This window comes from Gossypium arboreum, chromosome 12 (genome assembly GCF_025698485.1).
Source record: "Gossypium arboreum isolate Shixiya-1 chromosome 12, ASM2569848v2, whole genome shotgun sequence".
Lineage (NCBI taxonomy): Eukaryota > Viridiplantae > Streptophyta > Magnoliopsida > Malvales > Malvaceae > Gossypium > Gossypium arboreum.
In genome coordinates, this window is record NC_069081.1 from 119,489,233 (window position 1) to 119,507,021 (window position 17,789).

The window sequence follows — 17,789 nt, forward strand, 5'->3', positions numbered from 1 at the left end:
TATTTAGAATTCAACCACCCTACTTTTATTTTTAGAAATTTAATCCCTTAAATTTTAAAATTTAAAATTGAAGTTCAAAAATTAACACCGTTAAAATTATTCTATTAAATTCTTTATTGTAATATTTTAAAAAATCATTTGATAGTCAAGTAACAAAAAATGACATCATAACTGATATGAATTTAATAAAATTTTTAAACAATATTAACACTTAAACTTACATATTTAAATCATTAAAATACTAAATTCATAAAAATAAAAGTAGAAAGGATGGACCATAATGGGGCCACGGGCTTGGCCCCTCAAAATTTTTGAAATATTTTATTTTCCCTTGAAATTTGTTGAAAATTTTAATTTAACCCTAATTTTTGGAAATTTGTTATTATACCTTTTTTTAAATATTTTCGAAATTATCATTAATCACATATTTTTATATCTTTTAAAAAAATCTTATTAAACTACAAATTTTAATTAGAAACTAAAAAAATTAGTGCAAATATCCGCCACTTATTCTAAACAAGCAAAGAATAGATTTTAACCTATTTTTAAACAAATAGGCAAGCTAAATTTGAACTTTTACTTCTATTTTCTCTGCCATAAATTCGTCCACATAAACGTCATCTAAAATGAAATTCAATCCCACATTACCCGTAAACAGATGTGTATATATATATATTTTCCCAGAAAATGAAAGGTTTTTACTTTTTATGGATTATGATATGAATTTTGGGTTGGCTCTAAAATTGGTAAAAGCTTAAATTTTCAATTCTCAACAGTCATATTGGCCATAAGAGAGTAATTATTTGGAATATCTGAAGACAAATTAGCGTTTTAACGATATTTTTATTTCTGTTTTTTTTTTTTCGTTTTGATTTGGTTTCTCTCGGTTGATGATCTTTGTTCATCAACTAGAGTGATTGTAATTATAACCAACAGAATCTAAATTTCAAAACGTTTTTTTATTAATTTAAGTATTCTTTTTCCAAAATTTTTGAAACCATTGCTGAATTTCGTGGATTTTGAAATTTTCTAATCCACTGCTGAAAACAATGGCGGTGGAGCCGTTGACGTCTGGCGTAAGTGATCTCATCAACGCGCTCTTCTCGTTACGATCGTTGAGGAGCTTGTTGGTGGTGTTGAACGCCGTCGTTTTGCTTCTCCTGTTGCCGACCCGGAGACGGAAACGGACCTCCGCGTTGAAATCAGAAGCGGGAAAGGATGAGAAACACGAGGGCAGGAAGAAAGGGTCTGTGGGGACTACTAAGTTTAGGGTTCCGGCCGCGGTGGTGCCGCGGAGAAGCACGGCTTTTGCAGTGGACCTAGAGGCGGCAGCGAGGAGATCGCTGGCGATACGGAGGGTGGTTCAGGACGATGACGGCGTTAGTATGAGGGAGTTTTCGTTGGTTTCTAGTGCAAGAGGTGACACGTTATTCATTCAGATTTGGACTCCCATTTCCGTCAAAATCAGGTCAGTTGCAGATAAAAATTTTCCCATTTTTAAAAACCAATCATGGTTATTATTTTTCCCTTTGTCTCTATTATTATTTAATTCTTTTAATAATATAAAGATTAAATTAATATATTTAATAATAGAGTATTTCAAATTTTATTATGTCTTAAAATTAGTTTAGAAATGGGAATTTTGAGAAGGTTAAAATCTCACGTAGTGATTGTATTTTTATAAATTTAAAATTTAACTTTTATATTTTTATTTGTACAAATTTAGTCTTTTACTTTTTCAGATTTTAAAATTTATATTTAATTGTTAAAATTAATAATTTGTTGGTGTTGTGAGGTGTGCATGGGCCGGGTCGGGCCGGATCCAACTAAAAATTTAGGCCCGTTTGCTAGGTCCAGGCTCGCTAAAAATTGGGCCTAAAATTTTGCCCAAGCCCGACCCGAATAAAAATGTTAAAACCCAAGCTGACAAGCCCACCCATATTAATTTTATATTATTTTATATAATTTTAAAAATATATAAACAATCAAAAATATTAAAAACATCAAATAAATATTTCTCAACAAATTGAAAATAAATTTTAAAAATATGTATACTTAAATAATAATAAAATAGATGCAACTTAACAAGCAAATGTTTCTAAAGTAATAATAAAATTAACAAATGTCTTTAAAATAATAAAAAATTTAACAATAAAATAAGTTTTATACAATATCCAAACAATAACAACAAAATAGTAGCAACATAGAAGTAAAATAGTAGCAAAATAAGGAGAAAACAATAACAAAATAATATTTAAAAAAGATTTTTTTGTCATGTAGTGAATTAGCCGGGCCCGGGGTCAAAAATACCTTACCCGAGGCTCGACCCGTTTTTTAAACGAGCCTTATTTTTTTGCCCAAACCCATTTTTTGAGCTTATATTTTTGCCTAAATCCTCCCACATTTTGAACGGGCCTTCAAGTTAGGCCGAGTAACCCAGCCCATGCACACCTCTAGTGTGACATTTAAAAAAAAAAAAATCTTACTTGATAGCAAGGTAACTAAAAAATAACCAATGTAATGAAATTGAATTTAAAAAAATAATTTAAACAGCGTTATCAATTTGAATTGAATTTAATATTTGAAAAGTAAAGTAACTAAATTCCTAAAATAAAAATAAAAATTTAAATATTAAAATTTAAATTTAAATTTATAAAGAATATAAAGATTTACAACATATTTTAATCTTTTCATAATGAGACAGAGAATTTTCTTTGTTATAATTGTATAAATATTAAAATAGTATTGTTGCAATATTTAAAATCTCATGTTCAAGTCTCACCACTAGTCGATTCCGTTACTCATACTTGATGATGTATTGATATAATAATTGATCGTAATCGTAATTATAATTATGTTAAGAATTTATCAAAATAAATTTAACATCTTTGCTTCTTTTTTGATGTTATGCTTTAGAAATATTTAAGGTGGGAAAATTAATTTTATAGGTTAAAGTAATCGGGAGATGTCTATATTATAGGAACTTTCATTTTATTCCTTTCGATATTGATGTTGTTTTTGTGTGTTTTCCCAGGGGAGTAGTTTTTCTTATGCATGGCTTGAATGAACACAGGTCTGTTTTTAGGATTTAATGCCGTTTTAAAGTAATTGATTCCGTAGTTTTTTTTTTCTCCGTGTGCGTGTGTCTTCTGGTTAAAATGTTTGCCTTTTATGTCCCCCTTTCACTCGCACGACAGCGATAGATACAACGATTTCGCAAAGCGACTTAATACTAATGGATTCAAGGTCTACGGAATGGATTGGATTGGTAAGTTTAAGCATAATATGCATAATAATAATAATAATAATAATAATAAATAACATATTGCTTGCTCCGAAAGTAATTTCTTTTTATTATATTAAAAATCGGTTTGTGTATGTTAAACATGCCGTATATTATCATTTTAATTACTCTATCAGCCACATCAATTTTATACAATACAAATAATAAAAATTTTAACTCAAAGGATCAATTTACTCTTTAATTTAGCTTTCAAAAACTAATTTACTTATTTTTTGAGTAAATAAAATAAAATACAATTCAACTCCTTTTAGTATAGAGATTTTCATGATATTTCAATTTTATTTTATTGTTGTTGATAGTGTAGAAGGCACCTTCGACAAAGCATGTATATTTTGGATGCTGAAGGGGTTTGAGTATTTCCATTGGGATGGTGCCAAAAAAGCTTTAAAACAACTTCCTGTTTTATATATCTCATCGTTTTTAGATATTGAAGCATCTTGCGGCATGCTATATGGCATATAACAGTTTTCATGCTTGTTTGCCGCTAAGTTTATCTGTTCTTACTATTCATGTAGGACATGGTGGAAGTGATGGACTACATGGATATGTTCATTCTCTTGATTATGCTGTTAATGACATGGTATGTTTTTAATGTTTAGCTACAAAAGTTTATTTGTAAAATATCTTTTTGTTCTCTTTCAATTTAGATAATGAGTAAATTGGTTTCTCTTAAAAAAAATTTAGAGTAATTTAATTTTTGTTAACTTCAAAAGTGAGTAACTAAGGACAATTAATCACGACTTTAATATTTTTCATGAATTGTACACGGTTTTGATTGATATAACAACAAAATTAACTTTTGATGTTTACATATTCTGTCAATTTGGTCCTGATTTAATGAGTTTAACTTGTAACATTTACATATTTTGTCAAATTAGTCTTGGTTTAATAAATTTTAACCTACAACATTTGCGCATTTTGTTAAATTAGGACTACATTGACAAAATATGTAAATTTTGATGGCTAAATTTATTATTATACATATAAAAATTATGTACAATTGACATTAATATTGTGATTAATTGTCCTTAGTTGCTCATTTTTGAAAAGGATAGAGATTAAATTGATCTTATTTTTTTAGAAAGACCAATTTGTTCAATATTGAAATTGAGAGAGATCAAAAGGGCCTTCTTACCTAGTTTACTCGAAGTAAATATTGAACCAAATTAAATCATTTCATCTATGTTCCTGACTCGTTGCAGAAAATGTTCCTTGAAAGGGTTTTCGTTGAAAACCCAGGGCTTCCGTGTTTCTGTTTTGGTCATTCTACGGGTGGTGCAGTTGTCCTAAAAGTAAATCCTTTTTGTTTACTCAAGCATGCTGAGAAAATCACTCAGTTTGTTGGATCTAAACTCACTTTTCACATTGTAGGCATCACTCGATCCCGAGGTCGAAAATCGAGTAGCAGGCATTATACTAACTTCCCCAGCTGTTGGTGTCCAGCCATCTCATCCGATCTTCGTGGTAAGAACCTACTCGGTTATATCACCTTTTCTTGTTCGAGATATTGAAGAACATAAATAGTATGACATGCCATTTTAACGGCAGGTACTTGCCCCGATCATCTCATTTCTATTACCAAGATTCCAAGTCCATGTTGCAAACAGAAGGGGGAACCCGGTTTCTAGGGACCCGGAGGCACTAGTGGCTAAATATTCTGATCCATTGGTATACACCGGACCCCTTCGGGTAAGAACCGGCTACGAAATCCTTAGAATCACATCTTACTTGCAGCACAATATGAAAAGATTGAAAGTCCCTTTCCTTGTTCTCCACGGCATGGATGATACCGTAACCGATCCTAAAGCTTCACAAAAACTATACGACGAGGCCTCAACCGACAAAACGATCAAATTATACGAAGGCCTCTTACATGATCTCCTCTTCGAACCAGAACGAGAAGCTATAATGGATGACATAATTCAATGGCTAAATGTTAGAGCTTAAAAAAGAAAAACTCACCACTTCAATGTTGAAAACACACAGTTTTGTTTTTTGATAAAATGTTGTGAATTTTAGGGATTGATCCCTCTTTGATAGCATTTTATGGTATTTGTTCATAGACTAGATTGGTACCATCCTGGCTCATGAAGCTTTGCTTGTAATGGTGGTCTCTGTTACGGTGTTACCGCGGTATATATGGAAATATGTGGTAGCCTTTTTTTTCTACAGTAGAATTTTCATTCATTCATTCATTAATCCCATCCTACATTAGTAGGGAACTGGTCAAATTCTGTTATTACACCCTAAATTATATCTAATTATGGTTTTAGTTTTTATACCATATTAAAATTTATTTAAGATAAATTCATCATATGTTTATTTTAATTAAGTCTAAATTTACATGAATGAATCCTTAAAGATATTTAAAAATTACAACATTACTTTTGTTTTGGTGGATTCAAATTTCAAAGTATCTTTTATATATGTTTGTGATTATCCTAATAATATTATTGGTAAACTAAATGCGAGATCATTAAATTATTAGTAAATTTACGTTTATGTTACTTAATTTCAAAAAGTTATAAAATGATCATTGAACTATTTAAAAGTTTTATTTAAATCATTTGGTTGTTAAGTTTTTTTTTTAAAAGTGTCTAGCTAGCGAGCTCTAAGTAATAATTTGACAATCGATATGATGGATCAATATCCATTGGTGAGTAGAATAACATATATTATATCCAAGTCAATCTAATAGTGTTAGTGTTAGAGATAGAAGAAGAAAGTTGTTTAAATATTGGTTCACAAATTCATAACGTTTAAAGTTGTTTCATGAAAAAAATTTAAACTGTAGAAGATAAATAAAAACTTTCAAATAGTTTAATGTTCATATTATAACTTTTTGAAGTTAAATACTAAAATGTAAAATTAACAGTAATTTAATGATCTTGAGCTGAATTTACCCTAATATTATCTCAAGAGTTGAAACTTAAATTCCCTTTCTACCCTTCCAAAGTCCCACCTAAGACGTCACTTTCACAACAAAATTATCCATTTCAGCTTAATAGATTACTAAAATCATAATTAGTGCGCATAAAGATAGTTTCTTCTGCAAAAATAATCAATTCCTTAAAATCTTTGTATTTAATAAATTTGATTATTAATGTTTTTATATTTTAGTCAAAATGATCATAATTATATTTTTGAGTTTTTTACTATTAATTTTTAATTTTTTAAATTATTTTTTCTAACATATTTAATAAATAAATTCAAACTTTCAATTTTTCATACGGTTTATTTATTGATAAGTTTATCTAGTAAGTTAAAAATATTTTAGATAAATTAAGTAAAATTATACCACAGTGTTCTGAATTAAACGACGACGTTTCACTTCTTCTTCTTCTTGTTGCTTTAACGTCTCATAAAGCGGAGCATTTTTAGTCTCAGGCAACCACACACTTAAGGTTCCACTCACGATGGCAAGAGCCCCAAACACGGCGAACGAAAGCGACGGGCTGAGGCGGCCGACCACCACTAATAAAGGCGACAAAGAAGCCCCCAACATTAACGATTGACGCAACATCGACACCGCAAAGTTCCTTACGTTAGTCGGAAAAAGCTCAACACAGTAAATATACGACACGTTGAACGCGATAGAAGCAGCCATGAAACCAATAGCTTCGATCGTTAATTGAGGCCAACTGCTGGTGGTGGAGGATGCGGCGGAGAAAATGATGCAAAGGAGACATGAAACGCCGGCTGAAATTGCTGATAAAGATGAAAGGAGACGTCGGTCGGTGAAACCCAATAGTATGCCGCCGATGAAAACGGCGGGGATTTCCATTGCGGCGTTGATTATAACTGTTAAGTAGAGATTGAAATTGAGATTCTCGGCGTTTAGTTGGATTCCGTAATAAACGAAGCCAACCCCAAAGCCAAATAACATCATTGTTATCATCCTTTTAGCAGCCCATCTTGTTGTCCATATGTTTTCGTTTTTGCCACCTTCATTCCCTGTGCCTGTAATAATAATTGAGACTTAAATTTTCAATTGGAGAGGGTAGGATCTGTAGGGGATAATTATTAAAATACTAATGTTCCAATGCCCGAACATTTACAAGTTTAGGGTCAAACTTAAACAAAAAGAAGTCTAAACTCCAAGAATAATTGTCACCCAAAATTCAACCCCTTAATTTAATCGTTTAACTAAGCAATGTCTAATTAAATAAATCAATTGAATATAAACTATACTAGCACCTGTTGTCGCTTGAGATGGAATTATGAGCTCTATATTATTAGGCAATTTCTTCCTGTTCCATCCTGCAAATTTTTGTAACACCTCAAGAGCTTCTTTGTTTTTCCCTCTAACAAGGAGCCAACGGGGAGATTCCGATACCAAAGGGACTAAAAAAAGAGTATAGACCAGAGGGGGAAGGGATATGATCCTGTACAAATACCTCCATTGGGTTCTAGCAGGATATGCAATGAAAGGGAGAGACAAGAAACCCGCTGTGAAGAAAAAGAAACCATATTGGCCAACTTGGCCTCGCCATTTACGGCCAACGACCTCCGTTGAAAGAACAAGGCAACATATCCCATTTCCAGAACGAGCAAAGCCATTTGCAAATCGAAGAAAGGAATACACCCAAATATTTGGTGAAAAAGAAGTGAGGAAAGTGGTGGTGGAGGTTAAGATGCATGCCAACAGAAGTGTTTTCTTTCTACCTAGCCATGCGTCGGCGAGGCGGCCGTAGAAAGCACAACCTATAATGAAAGTGGAAACAAAGTAACATGGAGGTTATGTATTAGGAGTATTGTATTTTATCACATTTATTTAAAAAATAAATAAATTAGTTCATTTCATTACATTAGAGAGTAAATTGACATTTTTTATTAAAAAATTAGTATGGCTAAGAAAATAACTAGATAGTGCCAATCAAATATCAAGGGTGGCATCAAGAGGTAACCCCTTGGCCCCCACCATTCAAATTGGAAAATTGCATTTTAACTCCCCTATTTAAATTTATAATTCAATTTAAGCCCACTTAACCCAAAATTATTATATTTGTCCCTCCAAAATTTTATAATTTTATCTCAATCCCTAATATAAAACTCTTTGCTTCGTTCTTGCTGGTCTATATTTCAACCTAACCATTAGCTTGGGTGTTGAATACCAACCCAAATATGAAATAGAGCACGTAGAGGATTTTACCGTTAATTTATGGGAGCTTAATTAAATTTATAAAAAAAAAATTGAGGGTTTTAATTAAAATTTCTAAATTTTTAGAGGGCTTAATGAAAATTTACAAAAAAAATTATGAGTAATTAAATTTTGTTAAAACTTTTGGGGGTTTAATAAGAATTTATAAAATTTTTGAAAGGCCCAATTCAAATTTTCGAAAGAATTTGAGGGGTCTAAAAAAATATAAAATTATATAGATAAATTGGCTTTAACAGGCTAAAGAAAAAAAAAAGAAATAACTCTTAAATTGTATTATCATAATTTGTAAATTCTCTATATATTCGATAAACACATATTTATAATTTCATCCACGCACCATAATTGAAGGCTATAGCATGGAGGGGAAGAGTGACAGTGATAGCTGATTACCGAAAATTGAACCAATGAAGAAGAGTGAAGTGGGAATAGCAGCAAGAAACTTGCGATGGCAGATAAGATCCCACTCCCCAATAGTGGTGGCGCTATTCCCTCCGATCCACTCCCAACTACCGGCTGCCAATCCACAAACATGACCGACCGATTGCCCTTTGTTGCCACCACCACCACTAGCAGTGTTGTTCATGCACCAAGATGAGGATAATGATGGATCAGCACTGGTTTTGCATCTCCAACCAGATGGCTGAGCATCAGTAAAGATGGTGACCAAGGTGTTTTGAGAATCAAATACCCATGCAAATGACACTAACACCACTTGCAACAGCTGGGGTAACCCAAAGGATCCCACATACCTTTCTATAATCTCATCCACATTGAGCTCCATTTTTTCTTCATGGGGAACCTCTGCTGTTGTCTCTTCTTCGTTATCCATGGCACCCCTTAATGTGGATTTTGTGTTGGGATGGCTTTGATAATGTGTTGGTTGCCCCATAATATATGATATTATTGATATGCATGACTTTGGTTTTTTTTTTTAATTATTAAAGGTAGAGATGGGAAATGAATGGTGTCATCATATGTACCACTAATTGTGTAAAATTACTTGAAAAAGCCAAATTCTATTCATAACAACAAAGGAAGTTAGGTAATTTAAAAAGTTCTATTCATAATAATAGAGGAAGTTAGGTAATTTAAGAAAATTATATTCATAATAATAAAGGAAGCTAGGTAAATTAAGAAAGGAATAATTATTTTTTGCCCTTGAACTTGACAATTAGTTTTACATTAGTACTTATATCTTTTTTGGGTCTACTTTGGTATTTGAACTTGACAACTAGATCCACTTTAATCTTTGAATTTAAAAAATATAAAAATTTGATGATGTGAGACTCTAAAATTGTGCCACATCATCACTTGAAATCTAAAATTTTATATAAATTTTCAAGGGATGTTGTGATACAATCTTAGAGTTAGATTTAGTGTTTTAGTAACCAGATTGGTGGTTGAATAGGTCAGATCACTAGTTCCCAATTCAACTAATTCGACTGATTCAATTGCCAAACCAACAATAATTAAATAGTTAAAAAAATCGGCTTAGCCTATTCATGTATATATTTTTGCCCCAGTTTTCAATTTTTACAAATTTCAAAAAAATTCTGAGTCAATCGATTCTACCCCTTTGTTTGGAGTATTATATCGATCAATTATCTGTCCATCCAATCCGGTCTTATTCCTGTAACATTGGTCACATCATTAAATATTAACAAAATCCAAATTCAGAGATCAAAATGAGTTGCCAAGTTCAAGAATCAAAGTAGAAAAAAGAAAAGTACCAAGTACCAAAGTAGTTCTAGTTGTCATGTTTAGGGTGTCAAAACAATTGTATTGAATTATATAGAGCTATGATTAAAGCTCTTAACATGGATTCAAATCATATGAAACCCTTCTTCTATTTCCAATATTGTATAAAAAAAAAAGAAAAGAAAAACAATCAGGTTAGTATTTAGCTTACTATTACTTTCTTGTGTTGTGGTTAATATTTATGTCAAACACTTACATAACGTGAGTTTCAAATTATCATCTTCTTCAACAAACCTTATCGTTCCTTTGCCCTCCGTAAAAATAATTAAATACAAACGTTTAAATCATTCTAATTTAATGTTCCTACGATGAATTAAAATAATATTATATCATTACTTATGTATTAATTTTTTACTTAAACTCCACAAGAATTTGATCCGGCTAAACATATGTGTAATTTTTTTCCATATTAAGGACAACAAAGTCATATATAATATTTCACGCACTTTGCATAGTGAGTGAAAGGGTGGGGAACAAGAGTAGCTGGCGGTGGGATCATGTTTAAAAGCTGGACTCCTCGTTTCATAACTTATTTACACATCATGTGCCACTAAATTGCATTCGAAAGATACCCCAATTTATTATTTTTAGGATAAATTATATTTTAGTTTGTTTAATTTTAATTTTGTATTTTTAAAGACATCAATTTTAGTTTTGATCAAAATTGTAGTAGTTAAGTACGTTTTGTTAAATTTAGTCATGTATTATGCATACAATTATATATGTAATCCGTATTTTTAATTGAATCATTTTAAGTTTTTATGTAAAGAATAATAGTTTAATCCATTAACTTGATTTTTAGTAAGAAAATAAAAAAAAAGTTAATATGACATTACACATATGATAATATATTTGTCGCATTTATTTTTAAAAATAATTAAATTTAATGAAATTAATAATTATCGTTTGATGAAGACTAAAATTTTAAATTTTAAAAATACAACATTAAAATGGATCAAATTAAAGTACAAAAATAAAATTAAATGCATAATAAAATTTACCCTATTTTTAATAATATATTTCTTATTAATATTGCTCATCAATAAATTATTGTAGAAATCAACGATATGATAATGAAGCATCCATCAGCAAAAGAAGAAAATATTCAGTGGCTGAGGAATACAATAGAAAATTTTTGGTGGCAAGGCGTGCAACTGAATAGCATCCGCACTTCTTTTTGTCACACTACATGTTTTTATCCTTATAAGTTACAAAGAGTTTAAGTATAAAAAAAGTTTAAAATCAAATATGAAAATTGATAAGTAAATTTATTTGAGCTTAAGTAGTTTGATTATGTTTTCAATTAAGCTCGAACTTAAAAATTAATATTAGATCAAATATTGAGTTTTAAATTTCGAGTCGAAATCAATCTTCATATTTCTATTATTTGTGCTCAATTTTACTCAATTACAGTCTCTAACCAAACTGATATCAATTAATAAAAAAGTGTGACATATGGCAAACCCTTACTAATGTCATGTACTTTTTAAATAAATTTAGATAAAATAATAATTTAATGATAATTTCTTACAAAAGAAACCTTAATATGAGATTTAGAATATAGCTTATGACTTCTTCATTCATACTATAAAGACATGATCAATGGATTTTAATTTTAAAACCCAATTACTCACACAAATTTCATGGGACACAACAAATAATAAAGTGAGATTATATCCCATCTTTAATAGAATTTATGAATATAATTTCATTTATTAAAGATTATTTTATTAATAAAATATTATTAATAGATTTTTTTACATAAATTTGGTCTTGATTTAATGAGTTTAACTTGTAATATTTACATATTTTATCAACTTAATCTTGATTTAATATTTTAACCTATAACATTTGTGCATTTTTTAAATTAGAATCAAATATATAAAATATGTAAATTTTGATCGCTTAATTTGTTATTATACTTATAAAATTATGTACAATTGACAGTAACATCATGATTAGTTGCTCACTATTAAAAATGATAGGGATTAAATTAATCTTTTTATTATTATTTTATTTTTAAGAGATAAAAATACAATTTTACTTTATATTAATTTCTACTTTTATTATTTATAAGATGTTAAAAGACAAATTTTCTATTTTTTTATGATAAAAGGCTTTGTTCGGCCTCTAGATTTGCCTATGCGCACTCAAAATCGCAGGGCATTATTGCATTAGCCTTTATTAATAAATCATCTAAAGTTGGCTTAAAACTCGTGTTTGATTTTAAAATTAATAATATTATTATTGTTTGTATGTTTATTTTATTAATAACATTGTTCGTGAATAATGTTATGTCCACTAAAAAGAAATTGTCGAATTATTTTAAAGTACTTTTAGAAATGGTAAGAACACCAATTAGAATAATGATAAAATTTTATTTTATCCCCGAACACTTATAATTTACTTCAAACCCCTCAAAAAAAAAATTCTAAGTTTACCCAACAAACATATATAATTTTAAATAAACAAACAAAATGGAGAGGTCCCAAAATGGGAGAAAATGGATCCCCATTTCAGAGAAAACTGGAGGCTCAAGGAGTAGTCTCCCACTTTGGGGTTTAGAACTTCCTTTTATTATGCTGGGTCCAACCCCCGGTCGGACTCTGGTGGGGTATTTTTATTTTATTATAATTATATTACAGAAAGGATGTTCCTTCAAGGTCGGTTAATTTTTTATTGTTAGCATAGTTCTATGCTCTAAAACTAGACCATGGTGGGCTGTCTTAAACGGCGATGTTTCTCTTCTTCTTCTTCTTCTTGTTGCTTTAAGGTTTCATAAAGAGGAGCATTCCTTGTCTCCGGCAACCATACACTTAACGTTCCACTTACAATAGAAAAAGCCCCAAACACAATAAATGAAAGCGACGGACTAAGACGGCCGACCGCGACCAATAAAGGTGACAAAGAAGCCCCCAACATCAACGATGCACGGGACATCGACACCGCAAAGTTCCTTGCATTGGTAGGAAAAAGCTCGACGCAGTAAATGTTCAACACGTCGAACGTGATAGAACTAGCCATAAAACCAATAGCTTCGATCGTCAATTGAGGCCAATTGCTACTACTAGTGTTTTTCGACGATGCAGTGGTGAAAATGATGCAAAGGATACACAAAACACCGGCTGAAATGGCTGATAATGATGAAAGTAAACGTCGATTGGTGAAGCTCAATAGTATGCCGCCGATGACAATGGCGGGGATCTCCATTAAAGCATTGATTATAACTGTTAAGTAGAGATTGAAGTTGAGATTCTCGGTGTTCAATTGGATTCCGAAATAGACGAAGCCAACCCCAAAGCCGAATAACATTACTATAATCATTCTCTTAGCAGCCCATCTTGTTGTCCATATGTTTTCGTTTTCATCACCTATTGTATTTTTGTCACCTTCACTCCCTGTAAAAGTTAAATTGTTAGCTTAAATACAGCTAACCCTTCGCTCTATTTTGTATTTTTTTTTTGGGTAAAAATATCATGGAGTCCCTTGTATTAAGATTCGGATTTATATTTTGTCATTTTTATTTAAAAAATATACAAATTAGTAATTTTTATTAAAAATTCCATCTATTTCTACGGTTAAAAACTGACCACGATATTTTAGAATGAGGTACATATAACATGCTAGATGTAACTGTTTGGTTATTTTGTCAACCATGTCAATTTTTTAATAATAGAAATAGATAAAAATTTTAATATAAAGGACTAATTTGCTATTTCATCTAATGTACAAGAACTAATTTACTTATTTTTTAGTAAAAGAGTAAAATGCAATTTCTCTTCTAATTACAAGGATCTTTATGGTACTTTTACCTATTTTTCTATTTTAATTGTTTTTTATATAAAGTATATGTTTTTTATATTCTTTATTTTAAACTTTTGGATAAACTACATTGGTAATTACCCAACTTTTAATAAATTTTATTTTTAGCCACTCAACTATGAAAAGTTATTACTTAATTATTCGACTTTTTTTTTATCACCAATTTAATCTTCAACTTAGAATCTTATAAAATTGATGAAGAGTGAACCGAGAATGACTAAGTTATCTTAACCCTTAGTTTCTTGAGTGTTTTTTTTTATTTTTTTGTATATAAAAAGGTTTAGGGTAAACTACATGGGTGGTTACTTAACTATCAGTATTTTTTTGGCATAATGACTTATTTGACCCTTCAACTTTACAAAAATATCATTTTAACCCTCTATTTAATTTTTCGTCTCCTTCATCTCTTATCTCTTGAACTTGCATTATTTGTCAAATCACCCTAAAATGGAAAAGTTAACTTCTATTAACTTTGCTGACGTGTATGCTACATCAACAATTAATTAAATTTTTTAATATTTTAAAAACACTTTCTAATATTGTTATACTTTTTAAATAATGTTAATAAATTTTTTATTTTATAAATATTAAAAAATAATTAATTGTTGACGTGGCAATCCATGTGTATGCTAAATCAACAATGTTAACAGATGTTAACTTTTTCATCCATTTTGGAGTGATTTGATAAACAACACAAATTCAAAGGCTAAAAGAGGTGAAAATTAAATGGAGGGCTAAAATGATTTTTTTTTTTGTAAAATTGGAGGGCCAAATAAGTCATTATTCCTTTCTTTTTTATCACCCAACTATTCAAAATTTTTTCTTTTTTAGTCATTAGACTTTATATCAATTTTTAAAATTGATATAATAACAACTTTAACTCTACATTATGTCAATTTAGTCTTAATTCTAAAAAAAATTAACAATACTAATTAAATGTATTAGAACCTGTTGTTGCTTGAGATGGAATGATGAGGTCTATATTGTCAGGCAATTTCTTCCTATTCCATCTGGCAAGTTTTCTTAACACCTCAAGAGCTTCTTTGTTTCTCCCTCGAACAAGTAGCCAACGTGGTGATTCTACTACCAAAGGGACTAACAAAAACATATATACAAGAGGGGGAAGGGATATGATCCAATATAAATACCTCCAATGGGTTCTAATAGGATATGCAATGAAAGGGAGAGACAATAACCCTGCCGTGTAGAAAAAGAAACCGTATTGTCCAACTTGGCCTCGCCATTTATTGCCAACCACTTCCATCGAGAGGACGATGGAACATATCCCATTTCCAGAACGGGCAAAGCCATTTGCGAACCGGAGAAATGAATATATCCAAACATTTGGTGAAAGGGAGGTGAAGAAAGTGGTGATGGTGGTTAAGATACATGCCAGCAACAATGTTTTCTTTCTACCTAACCACGCGTCTGCAAGGCGACCATAAAAAGTGCAACCTATAATGCAAATGGAGGTTAATAGTTTGCAATGTTAATAAATAACAAATATAAAATATAAAGAATTTAGATAGACAATTCTTTATAACTTAAGTAGATAAGTTGGGTCGACTTATCTGCTTGTAAGGTCAAATTTCGATGGTGCAAATAATTTTTATATATTATTATTTTCTTATTTTTAAAATAATTATAATAATTATTATTATTTTCATTTACATCTGAACAAATTTATTCAAATAAACATAACTTTCAAAAAGATTCAGTATTAAAAAATATAATTTTTAAAAGAAATTGCTATGTTACGGAAAACGTAACTTGAGCTATAAGTTATATATGACACTTTCTTTGATAAAAAACATAATCTGTCTATATATAAAACTCAATAATGCTATTTTCATTATTTTGTTTTGTTATTTTAAAATATGTTATATTTTAGGAACAAAATTAAAACCTTAAAAATAGAAAATCACGCTTAAGATCTATATCTCATTTTTCTCGATTTTCCTTCCTTGCATCACAAGTTTCTAAGAAGGTCATTAACTAAAGATATAACAACTTCTAGTGATGGGTCATCGCAAATTGGATATTTAAACTTTTTGTTATACAAATTCATATAAAATAAGTGGGTTAATTATATTAGACTTCCTCAAAATTTAAATTAATCTTTAAAACATTTAGTATCTTCTCAATCAAGTATCAAAGATGGAATGTTATCTCGATCACTTAGTCCTTATGATAAAACTGCATTTTAGCCCTCTTTTCAAATTTATAATTCAATTTAAACCCTTCAGTAATTTATATTATTATCTCAATCCTGTAACCCAAAATTTTTCACTTTGTTCTTATAGGTTTTTCTATCAAACTAACCATTAGCTTAGGTGTTAAATGCCAACTCTAAGTTTTGAGAGCCTAATTAAAATTTATTTAAAATTGAGGTTTTAATTAAAACTTTCCAAAATTTTACAGGGCTTAATAAGATTTTTTAAAATTTTTGAGACGTCTAACGAGAATTGCTAAAAACTATGGGGCCTAATTGAAGTTTTCTAAATTTTTTCAAAGTTTTGTGGGCCAAGGCCCCCAACCTTAACTACATTCAATCTTTATAAAATGTTTGGATCATATTATACAACACATTTGTACCAACAAAACAATGTGTTCAATAAATACATATTTATAATTTGATTCACCTATTTTAAATATATTTCAACTTTATATATAATATTTTTTTTTTATAGTAAGAGTTAAAATTATTGTTTTTAGAATTCGATCGAATTGACCGGTTGAATTGAAAATATTAAGATATTGATTTGGGAGAAGAGATTCAATCAGTTGAATTAGGTTAAAAAAATTGATTGGTTGAATGTTTTTTTTTTAATGGATGGAAAAGTTGATTACCAAGAATTGAACCAATGAAGAAGAGTGAAGTGGGAATAGCAGCAAGAAACTTGCGGTGGCATATAAGATCCCACTCCGCAATAGTGGTGGCGCTATTCCCTCCGATCCACTCCCAACTACCGGCTGCCAATCCACAAACATGACCGGACAATTGCCCTTCGTTGCCACCGCCACCAGCAGTGTCGTTCATGCACCAAGACGAGGATAATGATGCATTAATAGCACTGGTTTTACATCTCCAACCAGATGGCTGAGCATCAGTAAAGATGGTGACCAAGGTGTTTTGAGAATCAAACACCCATGAAAATGACACTAACACCACTTGCAGCAGCTGGGATAACCCAAAGGATCCCACGTACTTTTCTATAACCTCATCCACACTCAGCTTCATCTTCTCTTCTGCAACTGCCGCTGTTGCTGTATCATCAATCTCTTTTGTTTCCTCTTCTTTTTTTATCTCCATGTCCACCATCCTTTGTGTTGGATATTGCATGGCTTTTGGAAATGTGTTTCTCGTCTCTTAATATATGACATTATTGAAATCAATGCCACAAGAGAGAGGGAATGAATAGTAAGATCATCATTTATGGTGTTTTAATGTACCATTAAATGAGAAATATTAGTTAAAAACAAATTAGGTACCTAACAAGAAGTTTGATATACTATCCGCCATGTATCATCGATGAATAATAATATAATAATTTATTAAATAAAATAAATAAAAATAGTGGAGGACTTATAAATAAATATTAATAACTTTAAATACTAATAACTTTATTTAAACATAATTAAATAATAATTAATTATAAATAAATGCTCAAAACTCGAGATATGAAACCCTAAATCCAAGAGTTATTAATATTTATTTATAATAGTTACAATTAATGTTTAATT

General features: G+C 30.2%; 3 protein-coding genes across 3 annotated transcripts; 1 reads left to right on the forward strand and 2 right to left on the reverse strand.

Moving 5' to 3' along the window:
* Positions 1–542: 542 nt before the first annotated feature.
* LOC108478123 (uncharacterized) lies at positions 543–5,475 on the forward strand. Its single transcript, XM_017780546.2, has 7 exons — positions 543–1,468; positions 3,035–3,073; positions 3,198–3,268; positions 3,820–3,884; positions 4,507–4,596; positions 4,676–4,768; positions 4,853–5,475. Exons 1-7 carry the CDS (start codon positions 1,050–1,052, stop codon positions 5,249–5,251), a joined length of 1,176 nt encoding a protein of 391 aa, XP_017636035.1. The 5' UTR covers positions 543–1,049; the 3' UTR covers positions 5,252–5,475.
* Positions 5,476–6,525: 1,050 nt separating this feature from the next.
* Positions 6,526–9,395, reverse strand: LOC108478122 (organic cation/carnitine transporter 1-like). The gene is made up of 3 exons (XM_017780545.2): positions 8,856–9,395; positions 7,502–8,008; positions 6,526–7,264 (listed from the first exon to the last, which is right to left on the reverse strand). Exons 1-3 carry the CDS (start codon positions 9,352–9,354, stop codon positions 6,597–6,599), a joined length of 1,674 nt encoding a protein of 557 aa, XP_017636034.2. The 5' UTR covers positions 9,355–9,395; the 3' UTR covers positions 6,526–6,596.
* A 3,264-nt stretch (positions 9,396–12,659) lies between these two features.
* LOC108478121 (organic cation/carnitine transporter 1-like) lies at positions 12,660–17,387 on the reverse strand. The gene is made up of 3 exons (XM_017780544.2): positions 16,896–17,387; positions 14,994–15,500; positions 12,660–13,621 (listed from the first exon to the last, which is right to left on the reverse strand). The coding sequence occupies exons 1-3, from the start codon at positions 17,365–17,367 to the stop codon at positions 12,930–12,932; spliced, it is 1,671 nt and encodes a 556-aa protein (XP_017636033.1). The 5' UTR covers positions 17,368–17,387; the 3' UTR covers positions 12,660–12,929.
* Between the last annotated feature and the right edge of the window lie 402 nt (positions 17,388–17,789).

Bases quoted from the DNA above. Each gene is read 5' to 3' on its own strand.
- LOC108478121 (XM_017780544.2), bottom strand. From the start codon at position 17,367: ATGGTGGACATGGAGATAAAAAAAGAAGAGGAAACAAAAGAGATTGAT. The intron at 15,501-16,895 runs GTAATCAACTTT...TTTGCATTATAG, and splicing joins CTTCATTGGTTCAATTCTTG to GTTGCACTTTTTATGGTCGC. The intron at 13,622-14,993 runs GTTCTAATACAT...TAACTTTTACAG, and splicing joins TCCATCTCAAGCAACAACAG to GGAGTGAAGGTGACAAAAAT.
- LOC108478122 (XM_017780545.2), bottom strand. From the start codon at position 9,354: ATGGGGCAACCAACACATTATCAAAGCCATCCCAACACAAAATCCACA. The intron at 8,009-8,855 runs GTAATCAGCTAT...CTTTCATTATAG, and splicing joins CTTCATTGGTTCAATTTTCG to GTTGTGCTTTCTACGGCCGC. The intron at 7,265-7,501 runs GTGCTAGTATAG...TTATTATTACAG, and splicing joins TCCATCTCAAGCGACAACAG to GCACAGGGAATGAAGGTGGC.
- LOC108478123 (XM_017780546.2), top strand. From the start codon at position 1,050: ATGGCGGTGGAGCCGTTGACGTCTGGCGTAAGTGATCTCATCAACGCG. The intron at 3,074-3,197 runs GTCTGTTTTTAG...CTCGCACGACAG, and splicing joins CATGGCTTGAATGAACACAG to CGATAGATACAACGATTTCG. The intron at 3,269-3,819 runs GTAAGTTTAAGC...CTATTCATGTAG, and splicing joins CTACGGAATGGATTGGATTG to GACATGGTGGAAGTGATGGA.